Below are 13,526 nucleotides of genomic sequence, written 5' to 3' on the forward strand. Positions count from 1 at the left end.
ATAATATTTTTCAAGTTACAGTTAATGTTCAATTCATATTAAATTAAATTATAAGGACATGAGAATCGTGTTGAGTTATTTTTTCAGTCATTAATATAAAACAAAGGACCCAAAACAGTTCCCTGAGGAACTCCACTTTTACAGTTGGAATAGGATGAGCTAAATTTGTCCATCTTTTAAATAAAATGATACCTATGAAAAAGTATTGGCCTGTTATTATTTTATTCAGCTTACGATCTCCGGTCCTCGACACTAACCTATGCGAAACACAGCGGCGCTACTTCAGGCCTGCATTCTGTGCCGGACGAGTCTGGCCCGACACCCTTGGCCCTGAAACTCTTGTCTACCTCTAGTAAGTTAAACTAAGGATAGATTTGTTATTGAAAACGGCCGTTAAATGACATCGCCATAAAAATAATTATGCACGAATTTTTTCTCGCATTGAATCCACGCTGACGTGACAGACAATTTTCAATTTGTAGCCAAATCGTGAAACAATAGATAAATGAATAAAATATATACTAGGTACCGTACCTACTCATTAGTTGATAATGAAATGAGTTCCAATTTCAAAATTTAAACTTATTCTTCTATTAAAACACTTTTTTACCTGTTTCGCTGGCATCTTGAGATCATTTCATAATTCTAAGTAGATTGTATCATCACAATACATTAACTAAATAAACAAAAAGTAGTTTCTGTCAATTTCGTTATTACACTTCGATCGAATTAATGAAAAATGATCCCAGAGTCTAAACAGCTCGTTGCGTATCTGTTCATTAAACAGAAAAGCATTGAAAAAAGCAGAGTGTGGCCCCCTCTTGCTAAAATGACAGCTTGTATTCGTCCGGGCATGCTATCGATAATACTTGTAATTGTTTCCTGTGGAATATGCTCTCTGAGTGTAGTCAGGTCTGAGGCATTCGTTTAAGAATGGGTGGTAGTTTTTGACTGTCAATAAATGATATCACATCCTATTTTGAATAAAAATATTTGAATTTGAATTTAATGCACACGCCAATGAGTTTGTATTAAATTGTTTACAAGTGGCCAGTTCTAAAAACATTTAAGTGTCACCCTCGTAGGTAATTGAATCAAATATGGCTGTCGTATAAGTAATTTTACTCACCACAAATAGTACTAAGTGTAAAATCACTGATGAAGGGCAACACATTTAGCACATCTTTTTCATTCTGCAGCTGCTGTATCAGCTCGTTCACCATCAACCGGCTTGATTCCACGAAAACCCTCGCGAAGCTCTTCAGGACGTCAAAGTGGAATGCTGGTGTCAGGATTTTACGACGTTTGTGCCATTTCGATCCTGTCCAATTCATGAAAATGATTAAAACATGCAACCACTGATGAAATCTACATTTTTGATGTTCAGCTGATGGTAATTAATACGCTCTGCCCATTAGAATGAAGTGCCCCTCAGCGCCCCCAACCGCGCTCGTCATCTTGAGACATAAGTCTCATTTACCCAGTAATTTCACTAGCTACGGCGCCCTTCAGACCAAAACACAGTAATGCTTACACATTACTGCTTCACGGAAGCAATAACCGCCGTTGTGGTACCCACAATCTAGCCGGTATCCTGTGAAGAGGTATCCTGGTAAATTCCCATAGTCGCCTCTTACGACAGTCACCCTTGCCCAGGGGACGTCCCTATTCTCTTTATGCCCAATTTTACCTGAACTAATCAAAAGGCCAGTTCCGAGCCAGGGCTTCATAAACTCGTACGGTTTGTTCTTTGTAATATTTTTGGTGTGTGTCAGCACAACCTGAAAGTAGAAGAAATTTCAATCAATGTACTTTTTAACGCCTAGAATCGATGTAATATATAAAAATATATATAGATATAGATAGTCACTATAATATTATACATAATATATTATTTGTATTTTTTTGTGTTATTTATACTTAAATATTATTTTTTCCTATGTAAGTCTTTTTTACTTATTCTTTTATTCTGTGTGTTTATTATTAATAAAGTTTTCATTCATTTATTCAATATAGTTTTTTTTATAAATAACTAGCAGCCCCGACAGACGTTGTCCTGTGTACACGTCTTAAATTTAAAAAATCGGTCCAGCCGTTAGTAGGATTTCACTAACATACACACAGGCCGGAGAATAATATATGGACTGAATTGAGAATCTAAACCATCCTCGAATCCACTTGTACAAACACAAAAAAATTCATTCCAGTCCAGCCGTTTAGGAGGAGTTCACTGTCAACACACGTGCCTACAGAAGTGACAGTGAAGTACAATTAAATGACAAATAAATGACTTAAGATAATAAAAAAAAATATTCCGGCACGATAATTTTTTCGACCAATTTCCCCGCCACATACACCTATCTACCTACACACGGACATCCATAAAAGATTATTTTAAATGTTATTATTTACTTTGTTAAATAGAATAATTGTTACTGACATAATATATACTTTATTATATATTTTACCTCACAGATTATTTGACTTGGTACGTGCTCTCATATTAACCTGTAAGTACTATGTAAATAAAACAAGCCATTTGACTATGAGAAAACTGCTTTTTTTGACACGTCGGGAGTAGAGCACTACCTATGAGAGGCGTGCAATAATTGAAGTCGCCCTTAAATACAGTTCTAAGTGCAGAGGCTGTCTTGCCGAGGGCGAAACGGTCACTCAGGTTATCCTGGAATGTGCGGGGGTGGCCAACCAACGGGCAAAAACCTTTACTAATACGAGGTTGCTCCAGGAAGTCTGCGAACACCCCAGGAATGTTTTGAACTTCTGGCTGGAGCTGGGCTGGTTGGAGTAACTGGCCAATACTGCACGCAAAATGGGCCCATACTTGTGGTTTAATTGCGGAAACAGGAGCCCCTATACCATACCATACCGATACTAACCTCGATATCCCTCGGGTTAAATAGATGTAAAACATATTTATTGAATACTTTTACTACAACTCTGTGTCCATACAGGTATTGCAACTCAACCATCCGCTCAAACATTTGCTCTGAAAAAATACATTCCTTTTAGTTCGATTAGTCATTATGTACTTATTAGTCTTGCCATAAATACTGTTACAATTAAAAATAAACAAAATATTACATTTGAATTTGGAATCTGTCATTTTTATGATTGTTCATTGAGTTTTGGCGCCAATACATTGTACAATATTTTGCGATATTAAAATGAAGTGGGATGATAAAGAGAACCGAATCGCTGCGATTGCATTACACAAAGTAGATATTTTTAAAACCTTCCATACGCTTGATATTAGTAAAATGTTTGTGTACCGGGCTATTAATAGGTACAATGAGAATTCCTCTGTTTTTGACGGAAAAAGATCTGGCCGTCCAAGTAGTGTTCGTAAGAAAAAGGTGGTTAAAGCAGTAAGGGAAGAATTCAAGGAAATCCTGTCCGAAAGTAAAAGATTTTATCGGGAGATGAAGATAGCACCTAGAACCGTGTCGCGTATTTTAGTAGATGACTTAGGACTTGCAGCCTATAAGAGACGAACTGGTCAATTCTTAACCGATATTTAAAAAAGAATAGGATTGTACAATCGAAATAACTACTGAAGCGGTACGCAAAGGGAGTCACAAAACTTTTGTTTACAGATGCGAAACTTTTTACAATTGAACAACATTTTAACTAACAAAATGACCGTATTTATGCTTAAAGCTCTAAGGAAGCTTCCCAATTAGTCGACAGAGTGCAACGTGGGCACTATCCGACTTCAGTGATGGTTTGGTGGGATGAGGAAGTGACTAAGCCATACTTTTGTGAAAAGGGTATCAATACATTGGCATAAGTGTATCAAGATACCATTCTTAAGAAGGTAGTGAAGCCATTTAACAACACCATGTTCAAAAACAACAAATGGTCCTTCCAGCATTATGGTCAGTTTTAGAGAGTAATTTGAAGTTCCTAAAACAATCCCACGATTGGCAGTGAAGAATTTTTATAAAGAGTGCTTGCTTCTATTGATAACTGGCCTCAACGATTAAGGGACTGTATTGTAGCCAATGGAGACTACTTCGAATAAGCTTTTTATATTTTAAATTATTTTATATTTATGTATAAAAGTAACACTGTAAAGTAATAAATGTTATTTGCAATAGAACATTTTTATTCCTTTATTTCAGTATTTATGGCAAGACTAGGTATAAAAATAAATAGTGGTTCCAACGGGTAAAATGTGTGAGACCTCTTTGGGGTTACCAAGGGGTATAAACTTAATTGTTCTGCTTAACAATTTGTTATTTATAAAGTGATATACCTCACTTCTGCGATTAATTATTCAAATTAAGTTTGTAACCAAAATTTATGAATGATGGGACGCAAGCCCACGACCTCTCCAAGCGCTCTTTCCAATTGAGCCGACCGGTCGAGTATGCAAGGGTCGTAAATTTTGGTATATCTTGTTAAACTCTTTGGCTGTGGCTCCATCTACAGGATTAGGATTTATATTTGTAGTTTTGGGTTTAAATTTAGAGATTATTAGATCCCAGGTTTTAGGTAATAAAAGTTAGCTAAAATAACATTAAAGATGTAACTTCTATGTAAAATCTAATTGTAAGACACAATTACCGTCAGCCGGAAGACGTCCACTGCTGGACAAAGGCCTCCCCCAAAGATCTCCGCGACGATCAGTCATGCGCTGCCCTCATCCGACGTATTCCAGCGATTTTGACCAAGTCGTCGGCCCATCTTGTGGGGGGCCTACCAACGCTGCGTCTTCCGGTACGTGGTCGCCATTCGAGGACTTTACTGCCCCAACGGCCATCTGTCCGTCGAAATATGTGCCCTGCCCACACCCACTTCAGTTTCGCAATCATTTGTCGGTTACAATTACACGCGTCTTAATCCTACAAAAAGTGTTTGATTTAAATGTGTAACATTCAAGGAAAATACTACACTTTTCTAAAGGCCAGCAACGCTCTTGTTATTCCTCTGGTGCTGCAAGAGAATGTGAGCGGTGGTGATCACTTAATATCAGTTCTCATGTACGCTCGTATGTCTTCTCTTCCAAAGAGAACCCACATTTCTACGCAACACCAAATAATAAAGCCGATCCGATATGACACTATTGTCGATGATTCAAGCCGATCTTCGTTGGATACGGTAAAATAGAACAAGCTGGTACTGAAGAAGCGAGCGTTGTAAGCAGGACGGATAGTGAAATCCTCGCAATTCAAATAACTAATTCAATGTTCTTACCCTGTGTAAGCCAAGCGATACTGAGGGTATTTCCAAAAATGGGCAGCCTTGGAGGACCAGGAAGCTTGGTGAGTGAGGAATGCTCATGACGCAGCAGATATTTTATCAGTAGAATTATCAGGACCACGACTCCTATTTGCCACAACATTGCTCCGTTTACTGGAAAACAATTAATTACAAATATTAATAAATAAATAATAACACTTTAATTACGATCTAAATATATAGTCTTCAATAAAAAAACTTATTATAAAATAAATAAAACTAATTTCTTACTATACAATAAAAATGAAACTGTGGAACTATAAATAATAAACCGCATTAAAGTCTGCAGGTAAGTTGCCCAAGAAGCTGGCAAAGTTGTTTCAATCATATTCTATGGCAAAAGGTACGTGCTAGATTTACAGACGTTCCCAATATACTATCCACAGATAGAGATAAATTACTACCTTCTACTGTCAGTAAATATCTATCAATAATCTGAAGCTGTCTCAATATACCCGTTAAGTCATTATTATCGCCAGTTCACTGTTGCAATTTCCATACAAACTTCTATGCCTGGTAAGCTATACGTCGTCCCATTAACAGACAGCGTGTACTGATAAGATGAGTTACCGTCGATAAGTTTACTGGGACAGAAAAGTCAACGATAGTTACGATTTTTTATCTCAAGTAGGCCACAACCGGAGATAGACTGAATATTGGGAACGGCCGTTGGGGTCACCCGTCAAATGTATAATTCCACGGGACAACTCTTTAATAAGGGTTCGGGCTGAACGACCCCACGATCCCAAAGTCTCCCACTCCAAATTGAAGAAATATCTACCCTGATGGGTAGATATTTCTTGCGTCATTTGGTTATCCAAAAGACGCATATTACTCCCCTTTTTTAGCCACATCAGCCGCTGCTCCTGCCGCCTTTTAGGTGCTTTCAAGGTGAGAGGGCGCAAGTCTACACATGTTGCGGCCTACCACGACTCAAAATAATATTATATGTATATTTTACGCACACTGATGTTTATTACTTTTGACGACCCATAAAGCCCAGTGGTTAGTGACCCTGTCTACTGAGCTAGAGATCCCGGGTTCGAATCCCGGTGGGTGCAAAGATTTATATGATGAATATAGATGTTTGTTCCGAGTCATGGATGTTTACATGTATTTATGTATGTTCAAATAAGTATTATTGTATTAAATATATCGTCGTCTTGTACCCATAGTACAGGCTATACCTAGTTTGGGGAAAGATAATTTATGTTATAGTGTACAGGCTTGAACCCATTGCCTATCCTAATTATGGACGAAGAAACCAAAAAAAAATGTCATGAAACGTCAGAAAATTTTAGGAACCAACTTCAGCCTGTTATTTTTGTGTTAGAGTGATGCGCGCGCATCTTAAAATTTCACTCTCATCATTTTTTCATAACGCGCCTAAAGAAGTATATCTTCAAAAATTCCACTCGACGAATATTATTACACTATAGATACGTGATCCAAATGTAAGTCAAGATTCTTAACAGACACAAGATAAGAACATTGATAACATTGTTCAATAATAACATAAATACATAACATAATAGAACCGGTCTTTGAGTTTTATCACGAGAACCTGTTCCAATTTTATGATATTAAGATTATTAAAACGATGTTTTTTTTCGCCTTTGACGTCCTGTAAACAACCGAATACGCCACTCGGACATTTAAGACGACATTTTAATAGGCGATATGAAATATAATAAGCTTGTTGAAAGTAATTCAACGCGGCGTTCCTCAAGGAAGTATCTTAGGCCCACTATTATTTATTATATATATCAATGATCTACCAAAATATGTAACTCACCATGATATGGTCTTGTTGCTGACGATAGTACTGTTATATTTGCAAACAAAACCAGAAATGACCTTATTATTAATTTTAAGAATACACAAGATAGAAGAATAAGTTGGCTTAGTCGTAATAAACTCATAATCAACTTAAACGAATTTAATGATAAAGCTCAGAGGCAAAACATCGTATATTTTGAATGTAAATTATGAAGGTAAAACTATCAACGCGGTAAATGTAACAAAATTTTTAGGTCTGAAAATTAATTCTACGTTAAACTGGAAGAAATGTTTAAATCATATTTGTACTAAGTTAAGGCAATTCTCCTTTGCACTTTATAATATGTTGGGTAAAACAGGAAACGTGTCGGTCCTACTGACGGTTCACGATGGACATGTGGTTCGCTATTGAGATATTGTTTAATATTCTGGGGTAATTCTGCTGAAAGTGAAGCTGTATTTAAGACACAAAAGAGATGCTTAAGGGCCATTTTTAAATTAAAAATGACAGATAGCTGCAAGCCGTATTTTAAAGAATATAAAATTCTTACAATGCCATGTCTGTATATTTATGAAACTATTGTATTTGTTAAAAGTAATTTGAATTTATTTCAAAATCGCAAGATATGTCATTGAGGTCCAACAGCCACCCGGTAAGTGTGCTCATTTTACAAAAATCTTCTGCGCTGGGTTTCATTTATATAATAACACGCAGAGATATTATAGAAACAGAGGAGATCCCGATGTTAAAAATGTTTTTGATAGATAAGACATACTAATAATAGAATCTATGATTATCTTTCGGGTAATTTTTAACCGGTATACATATTGTTTTTGACATTTATTTAAGAAAATTTATTGAATTAGGCGTTACTTTGCGGAAATCCATAATTATACAAATGATTTAAGTTTTCTTTAGTGTTAATTCCGCCATTGTGTGTCACGCCAAAATCTGGCACGAGACTCAAATACACTGGCACAGTCTCGTGCCAGATTTTGGCGAGACAACACGTCCAGAGGATGCCTCGTGTAGAGGCGAAACACGTGTCGAATTGTTTTAAAAACAAATATTGGCGGAATTAACACTAAAGAAAACTTAAATCATTTGACATTTATTTAGATTTGACACATAATAATTATAATAATGAACATTAGACATTTTAGATGATAGGATTATGAACATATTGTTTTCAGTGAACGTAAATGCGTGTGACTGAGCAGGGGCGTTTGTTGCGAGTGACAGATTACTTCAAAATGGCGACCAGACGGAAGATCGGTTGATGTTGCCAGTTAAAATCTACCGCTACTTCGTAAAGGGTTGAGCTAATGGGAAGAAGTAGCAAGAAACTCATCGCCACTCTTTTATATCAAGATTTACAGATCATTTCAATTACAATATTATATGTAAAATGATGCAACGAACACACTCAAACGTCAAATAGTCAATGTCTTACACGAGTAAGTCAAAAAAATAAATGTAAATTAATACAAAAGTTATTGAGTACAGTAGCTGCATCATCCACATACACCATAAATCAATAAAGGTATTCTGTGAGCATTTTATAAGCGATTATAAATAAATAAACATGTATATATCCATACATACATATATACACACAATAACTTTTAAGAATCTGAAACCGAGTCCCCGGCAACAGGATCATCCCGCCACCACAAGCAACCCGATCACGAGCATGACGCATGAGCCAGCCAACGCCTCCCTCAACCATATTTTAGGGAAGGGGACGACCCGTCCCATGTCGCCGCCACAAGCAGTGACATTTAATCGAGCATGATGAAACCTGTTACGAGAACTCAGCAAACAACAGTAAAATAATCCTAATACATCCATATAATCCTACATATCATGCAATACTCACCAAATACCTCTACTTACAATTTGACAATTCTGCTTAAACTTGTAATTAATATTATATTTTTACTAACAGTAATCAAACGCTTAATCCTTTAGGGTAATCTCATCAAATCAAATCAAATCACCTTATTCAGGCAGGTCAAGGAAATTACTTTTCTTTTTATATCCACCTCCTTTGAGGGTTGAGCTTTTATAAGAAGTGGCAATCACTCACAAATCATTTCAGTTACAATATATGTAAAGTGATGCAGCAATAATACTTAAACTACAAATAATCAAAAAAAAATGTAAATTAATACGTAAAAAACAAGAGCTATTGAGTACATTCACGGCCGACTACTACTGTATCAACAATAATACCAGGCCATGGTACAGTAGATGCATCAATTCACACACACCGTAAATAAATAAAGGTATTTAGCGACCATTTTATTAGCAATTATAAAAAATATAAAATTTTTAATTTTGTAACCATGAGGCAGAGTTTCCGGCTACAGGATCATCCTGCCACCGAAAGCGGCGCCCGTTCACGAGCATGACGCATGGGCCAGCCATCGCCTCCCTCGACCATATTTTAGGGAAGGGAACAACCCGTCCCACGTCGCCGCCACAAGCAGTGACATTAAAGCGAGCATGATGAAAACTGTCCCAGGAACTCAACCAAATAACAAAAAACAAGAATGTTTATCTAAAATATATTCAACAACACTCACTAAACACCTCTTCTTATAATTTGACCATTTTGCTTTTAGTATAAATTATCAATCTTTCAAATATATATAATTTTTACGGTAAAAATATCTATTTTCACATTTAAATAAGAAAAACGAAATATATGTTTTATTAAAAAAAATAGCGTTATTGATTATTATGTGCTTAAAAACATCACTATAATTTGTCAGTCGTTGCGCTGTCAAAATACTATTAATTTTTGCTGCATTATGTTAGATTTATTTATTAACTGGTTGTCTGCAACTAAGTGTAATTTAAGTGTAAATTTAAATATTAAGTGTACTTAGTGAAACTGTTTAAGAATACATCCTTGTGTCCATATTTCTATTTTTACGTTATCTAATTTATGTTTAAGGATGTATCTGTATTTGTTTCCAAATAAATAAATAAATAAATAATAATAAACTTCGTTGAAAAAAACCGACCTCAGAAAACTGAAAAGTATCAAATAACTAAAAAATTAATTTAATACACCTTATCTTATGCAAACCTTTACCTTTACCTTTACCTTTAATATTAATAAAATACTATTATATTTTATATGTGCTACCTATTTAAGTCAGTGCGAAGCCCTAAACAAAATAAAACTTAATATTATAAACAGGTTGTCTAGCCACGCGTGTCTGTCCGCTTGGGTAGTTTTGTTTAGACGAAGCCTCAAAGTCTCAAAAAAGACTCAAAGTCACGCATGACGAGTTTAGGTACCTTTATTACATTTGGCTTGGCACCGACTTCAAAGCTATCAATATTTAGCACATACAAATAATAGTATTTTATTACAACGTAACACTATAAACACACATTCTTGCCACGATTAATGCAAAACATTGTTTCTCTAAACTTATATATAAACATTTTTTGGCTGTAACTTAACCAATTACTGTATGATGCAAATCAATAGAACGCAAAAGACCTATTTAAATATATATAACGAATTATAGGCAGAATTAATATAGGCGTTAAGATCAAGTAGCATACTTACAATAAACTCCAAGTACTGAGGATTAATAGATTTCAATCAGCGCTGCATTACCTATATCACGATAATGGGCAGAAATGGCTGCAGTCCACCAAACACATCTTAGCCCTGTGATTTACGGATTTCACTTTCCACCCTCATATTTTTATTTACCCAACTCACAGTTTTTACATTTCAAAGCTTGAAGGTAAAGTAAACTCAGGATATGATAAATGTTCATTTCACATTTCACAAATATTGATTTTCACCGTCCATAGTTTACGAATTCTCAACAATCTTTGGTATTTCTTCTAATTAGAATTTTTTATTACACCCACAAAAGACATTTCATCTAAAATCCTCTGGGCAACAGTTCGATGTGCTATCTTATCTTAATATCGTATCTATATATCGTCTAATAATCTACTCGAAACGGTGTACGCATGATTCTTGAAATCAAAATTCTGAGGAACATCACAATTGCGTTCGCCAGTAATCAGTAATTTCACTAGTTTGTTGCGCTTCAAACCAAAACACAAAACCTTTACCATACAAACGTTTTTATTAATTCTTTTGAATTTCGTAATAAATTTATTTTGAACATTTTCTGGGATCTTGTTGTAAAAGCCCATCTCCTCACAAAAGACTTACTAACTCGACGTAGCCGAGTGGTAGGCACTATAAGTTTGTCTGTTCCTGGTGTAACATAATGCAAATTCACATACGTATCTATGTACATATATAACATTATCAAGAATATATTGAGGAGCAACTAGAATATATTGAAAAACAATGCAGCTGTTCCCACCCAGCGCGGCTTTTCGTTTCAAGGTCAACCAGATGCCCGCCGAATCCACGGGGGATCCACCAGTCAAGCGGATAAGCATTTTTGACATTTAGTACGGTACATTTTACATATTTCATTTTGTTGCTATTTAACACTAGGTTATTAGGGTTACACGATGTCAGATAGAATATCGTTTACTACGTCATAGATAACATGGCTTCTTTTCGCTTTGAATATTAGTGTCGTGTCATCTGCAAACAATGCTACCTTATGGTTTTTTTTTCTATAAGATCAGGAAGATTATTTATATTTAGATACGGAAGAGGAACGGTCCAAGAATAGATACTTGTGGTACCCCCACACTGAGAGGAGTCCCAGGAGATCTCCTGCCATTCACGTCGACCCTCTGAATTTTATTATTTAGATGTGAAATCAAAAGATCGGGTGCAGTTCCTTTTATGCCATAGCGAAGTAGCTTCCTGACGAGCGTTGAATGTTGCACACTATCGAAAGCCTTAGATAATAGTTATTAATAATATAATTATAAAATCGGAATATACTCAACTTGACCATTAATTAATAAGAAATCGTGTAGTCGTCAACCTGTTATTCAAACTATAACACACTAGATAATAAATTATACTCGTGATGCACGCATAGATTTTCTTTTGCCCTAGTTCGATTGTAATAACTGCAGATTTATGCTGCTATAAGTCTTGTGTTTTTCATACGTCTAAGAAAAAACTTACACTAAATAAATAAAAGAAATATATTTCTATCTATTTTTTAAAATAATGAACTTAACTGTACAGATATGTGTATTCAATGATACTTACATTCGCATTATTAATATTAAAGGTAAAGGTTTGCATAAGAGTTGTATTAAATTAAATTTTTAGGTATTTGATAATTTTCAGTTTTTGAAGTCGGTGTTTTTAAACGTAGTTTTTTATTTTTAGGTAGATGAAAATTTTCATATAACTGTTCATAAAATGAAAACTACTGGGCCAAACTATGTAAATTTTTTATGGGGCCAAATGGCATCTATTTCGCATCAAACAAAAGAATCGGTGTACATACATAAAAAAATACCGATCGCATTGATAACCTCCTCCTTTTTGAAGTTGGTTAAAAATGGACATATTTTAGCGTATTTTGTACAATTTTCGCGATTGTTTTCCTTTTGCTAGATACGATACGACGTGTCAAGCAAGAATCTTAAGGTTGGTAAAACAGATTGGTAAAACGTAACATGAAATGTATCATGCAAAGAATGTATGATGAAATATGTAAAAAAAAAATCTTAACCAAAATGCGTGGTCGGAAATCGCAAAGTTGATGTCAATGACGGAAGTAAAAAGCAAGAACAACATTTTTGTTCTTCTCTCTTCATAAATTCGTCGCGAAAAGCAAAAGGAAAAAATCAAACGTGTTCGCGGCAGAACGACCGGTAACAGAGTTACGTGGGAGGTTCGTAGTGATTGCGCGGTAAGAGCGCTCTATCCATGCACGCTTGCAGATCTTGAAATGAAAGGTAGAATGATGCATTTTATTAGGGTTCCGTCATCATGTCTGTCTGTCTGTCTGTCCGGTCACAGTCACTTTTTTCCGAAACAATAAGAACTATACTGATGAAACCTCGTAAGTAGATGTGTTCTGTGAACCGCATTAAGATTTTCACACAAAAATAGATTAAACCCAATTTACCTATTTAATTTTTTTAATGATAGTATTTTAGGAAATATATCTTGTCAAACTGGAATATAAATTAGTTTGTTTAGCTATCACAAGCCTTTATGGCCTCGCATATAGTTAGATCTAAATCCCATCATTAAGGTACCTAATTGGGTTTTTGAAAAAAAAAAATTATTGATTTTTTTTATGTATTTTAAAACTTTATTATTAATAATATTGATATTTAATGCAAAAAACTTCAAAAAAAAATTTTTTCAATTAATTATAAACAATTAAAAATTGATGAAATTTAAATAAAAATCACGTGACTATAAACGCGCCATGATTGGTCACCATAGTTGTGACGTCATAATGTTATAGCTATTTAATAACAGTACAGCGTTTACGGCTATTACACGTGTCTAGACAATAATATTAAAAATTTATTGCTAAAATAC

At 35.0% G+C, this 13,526-nt stretch overlaps 2 protein-coding genes across 9 annotated transcripts in view; both read right to left on the reverse strand.

Annotated features, from left to right (window-relative positions):
* LOC126965438 (P protein-like) overlaps positions 1-13,526 on the reverse strand; it is a 234,307-nt gene that overhangs the window by 53,383 nt on the left and 167,398 nt on the right. The window lies entirely within an intron of this gene.
* The window catches only part of LOC126965443 (cytochrome P450 4C1-like), a 29,265-nt gene that overhangs the window by 8,740 nt on the left and 6,999 nt on the right, over positions 1-13,526 (reverse strand). For 2 of the 3 annotated variants that reach the window (XM_050809063.1, XM_050809062.1), the window contains exons 2-5: positions 5,218-5,376; positions 2,898-3,007; positions 1,691-1,781; positions 1,130-1,321 (exon numbers count right to left, since the gene is read on the reverse strand). In XM_050809063.1, coding sequence (XP_050665020.1) covers positions 1,130-1,321; positions 1,691-1,781; positions 2,898-3,007; positions 5,218-5,365 — 541 coding nt within the window. In that variant the 5' untranslated portion in view covers positions 5,366-5,376. Of the gene's footprint in view, positions 1-1,129; positions 1,322-1,690; positions 2,874-2,897; positions 3,008-5,217; positions 5,377-13,526 lie in introns of those variants that run through there. The other variant, XM_050809064.1, reaches the window with a different exon arrangement.

Source organism: Leptidea sinapis, chromosome 7 (genome assembly GCF_905404315.1).
Source record: "Leptidea sinapis chromosome 7, ilLepSina1.1, whole genome shotgun sequence".
NCBI classification, from domain to species: domain Eukaryota; kingdom Metazoa; phylum Arthropoda; class Insecta; order Lepidoptera; family Pieridae; genus Leptidea; species Leptidea sinapis.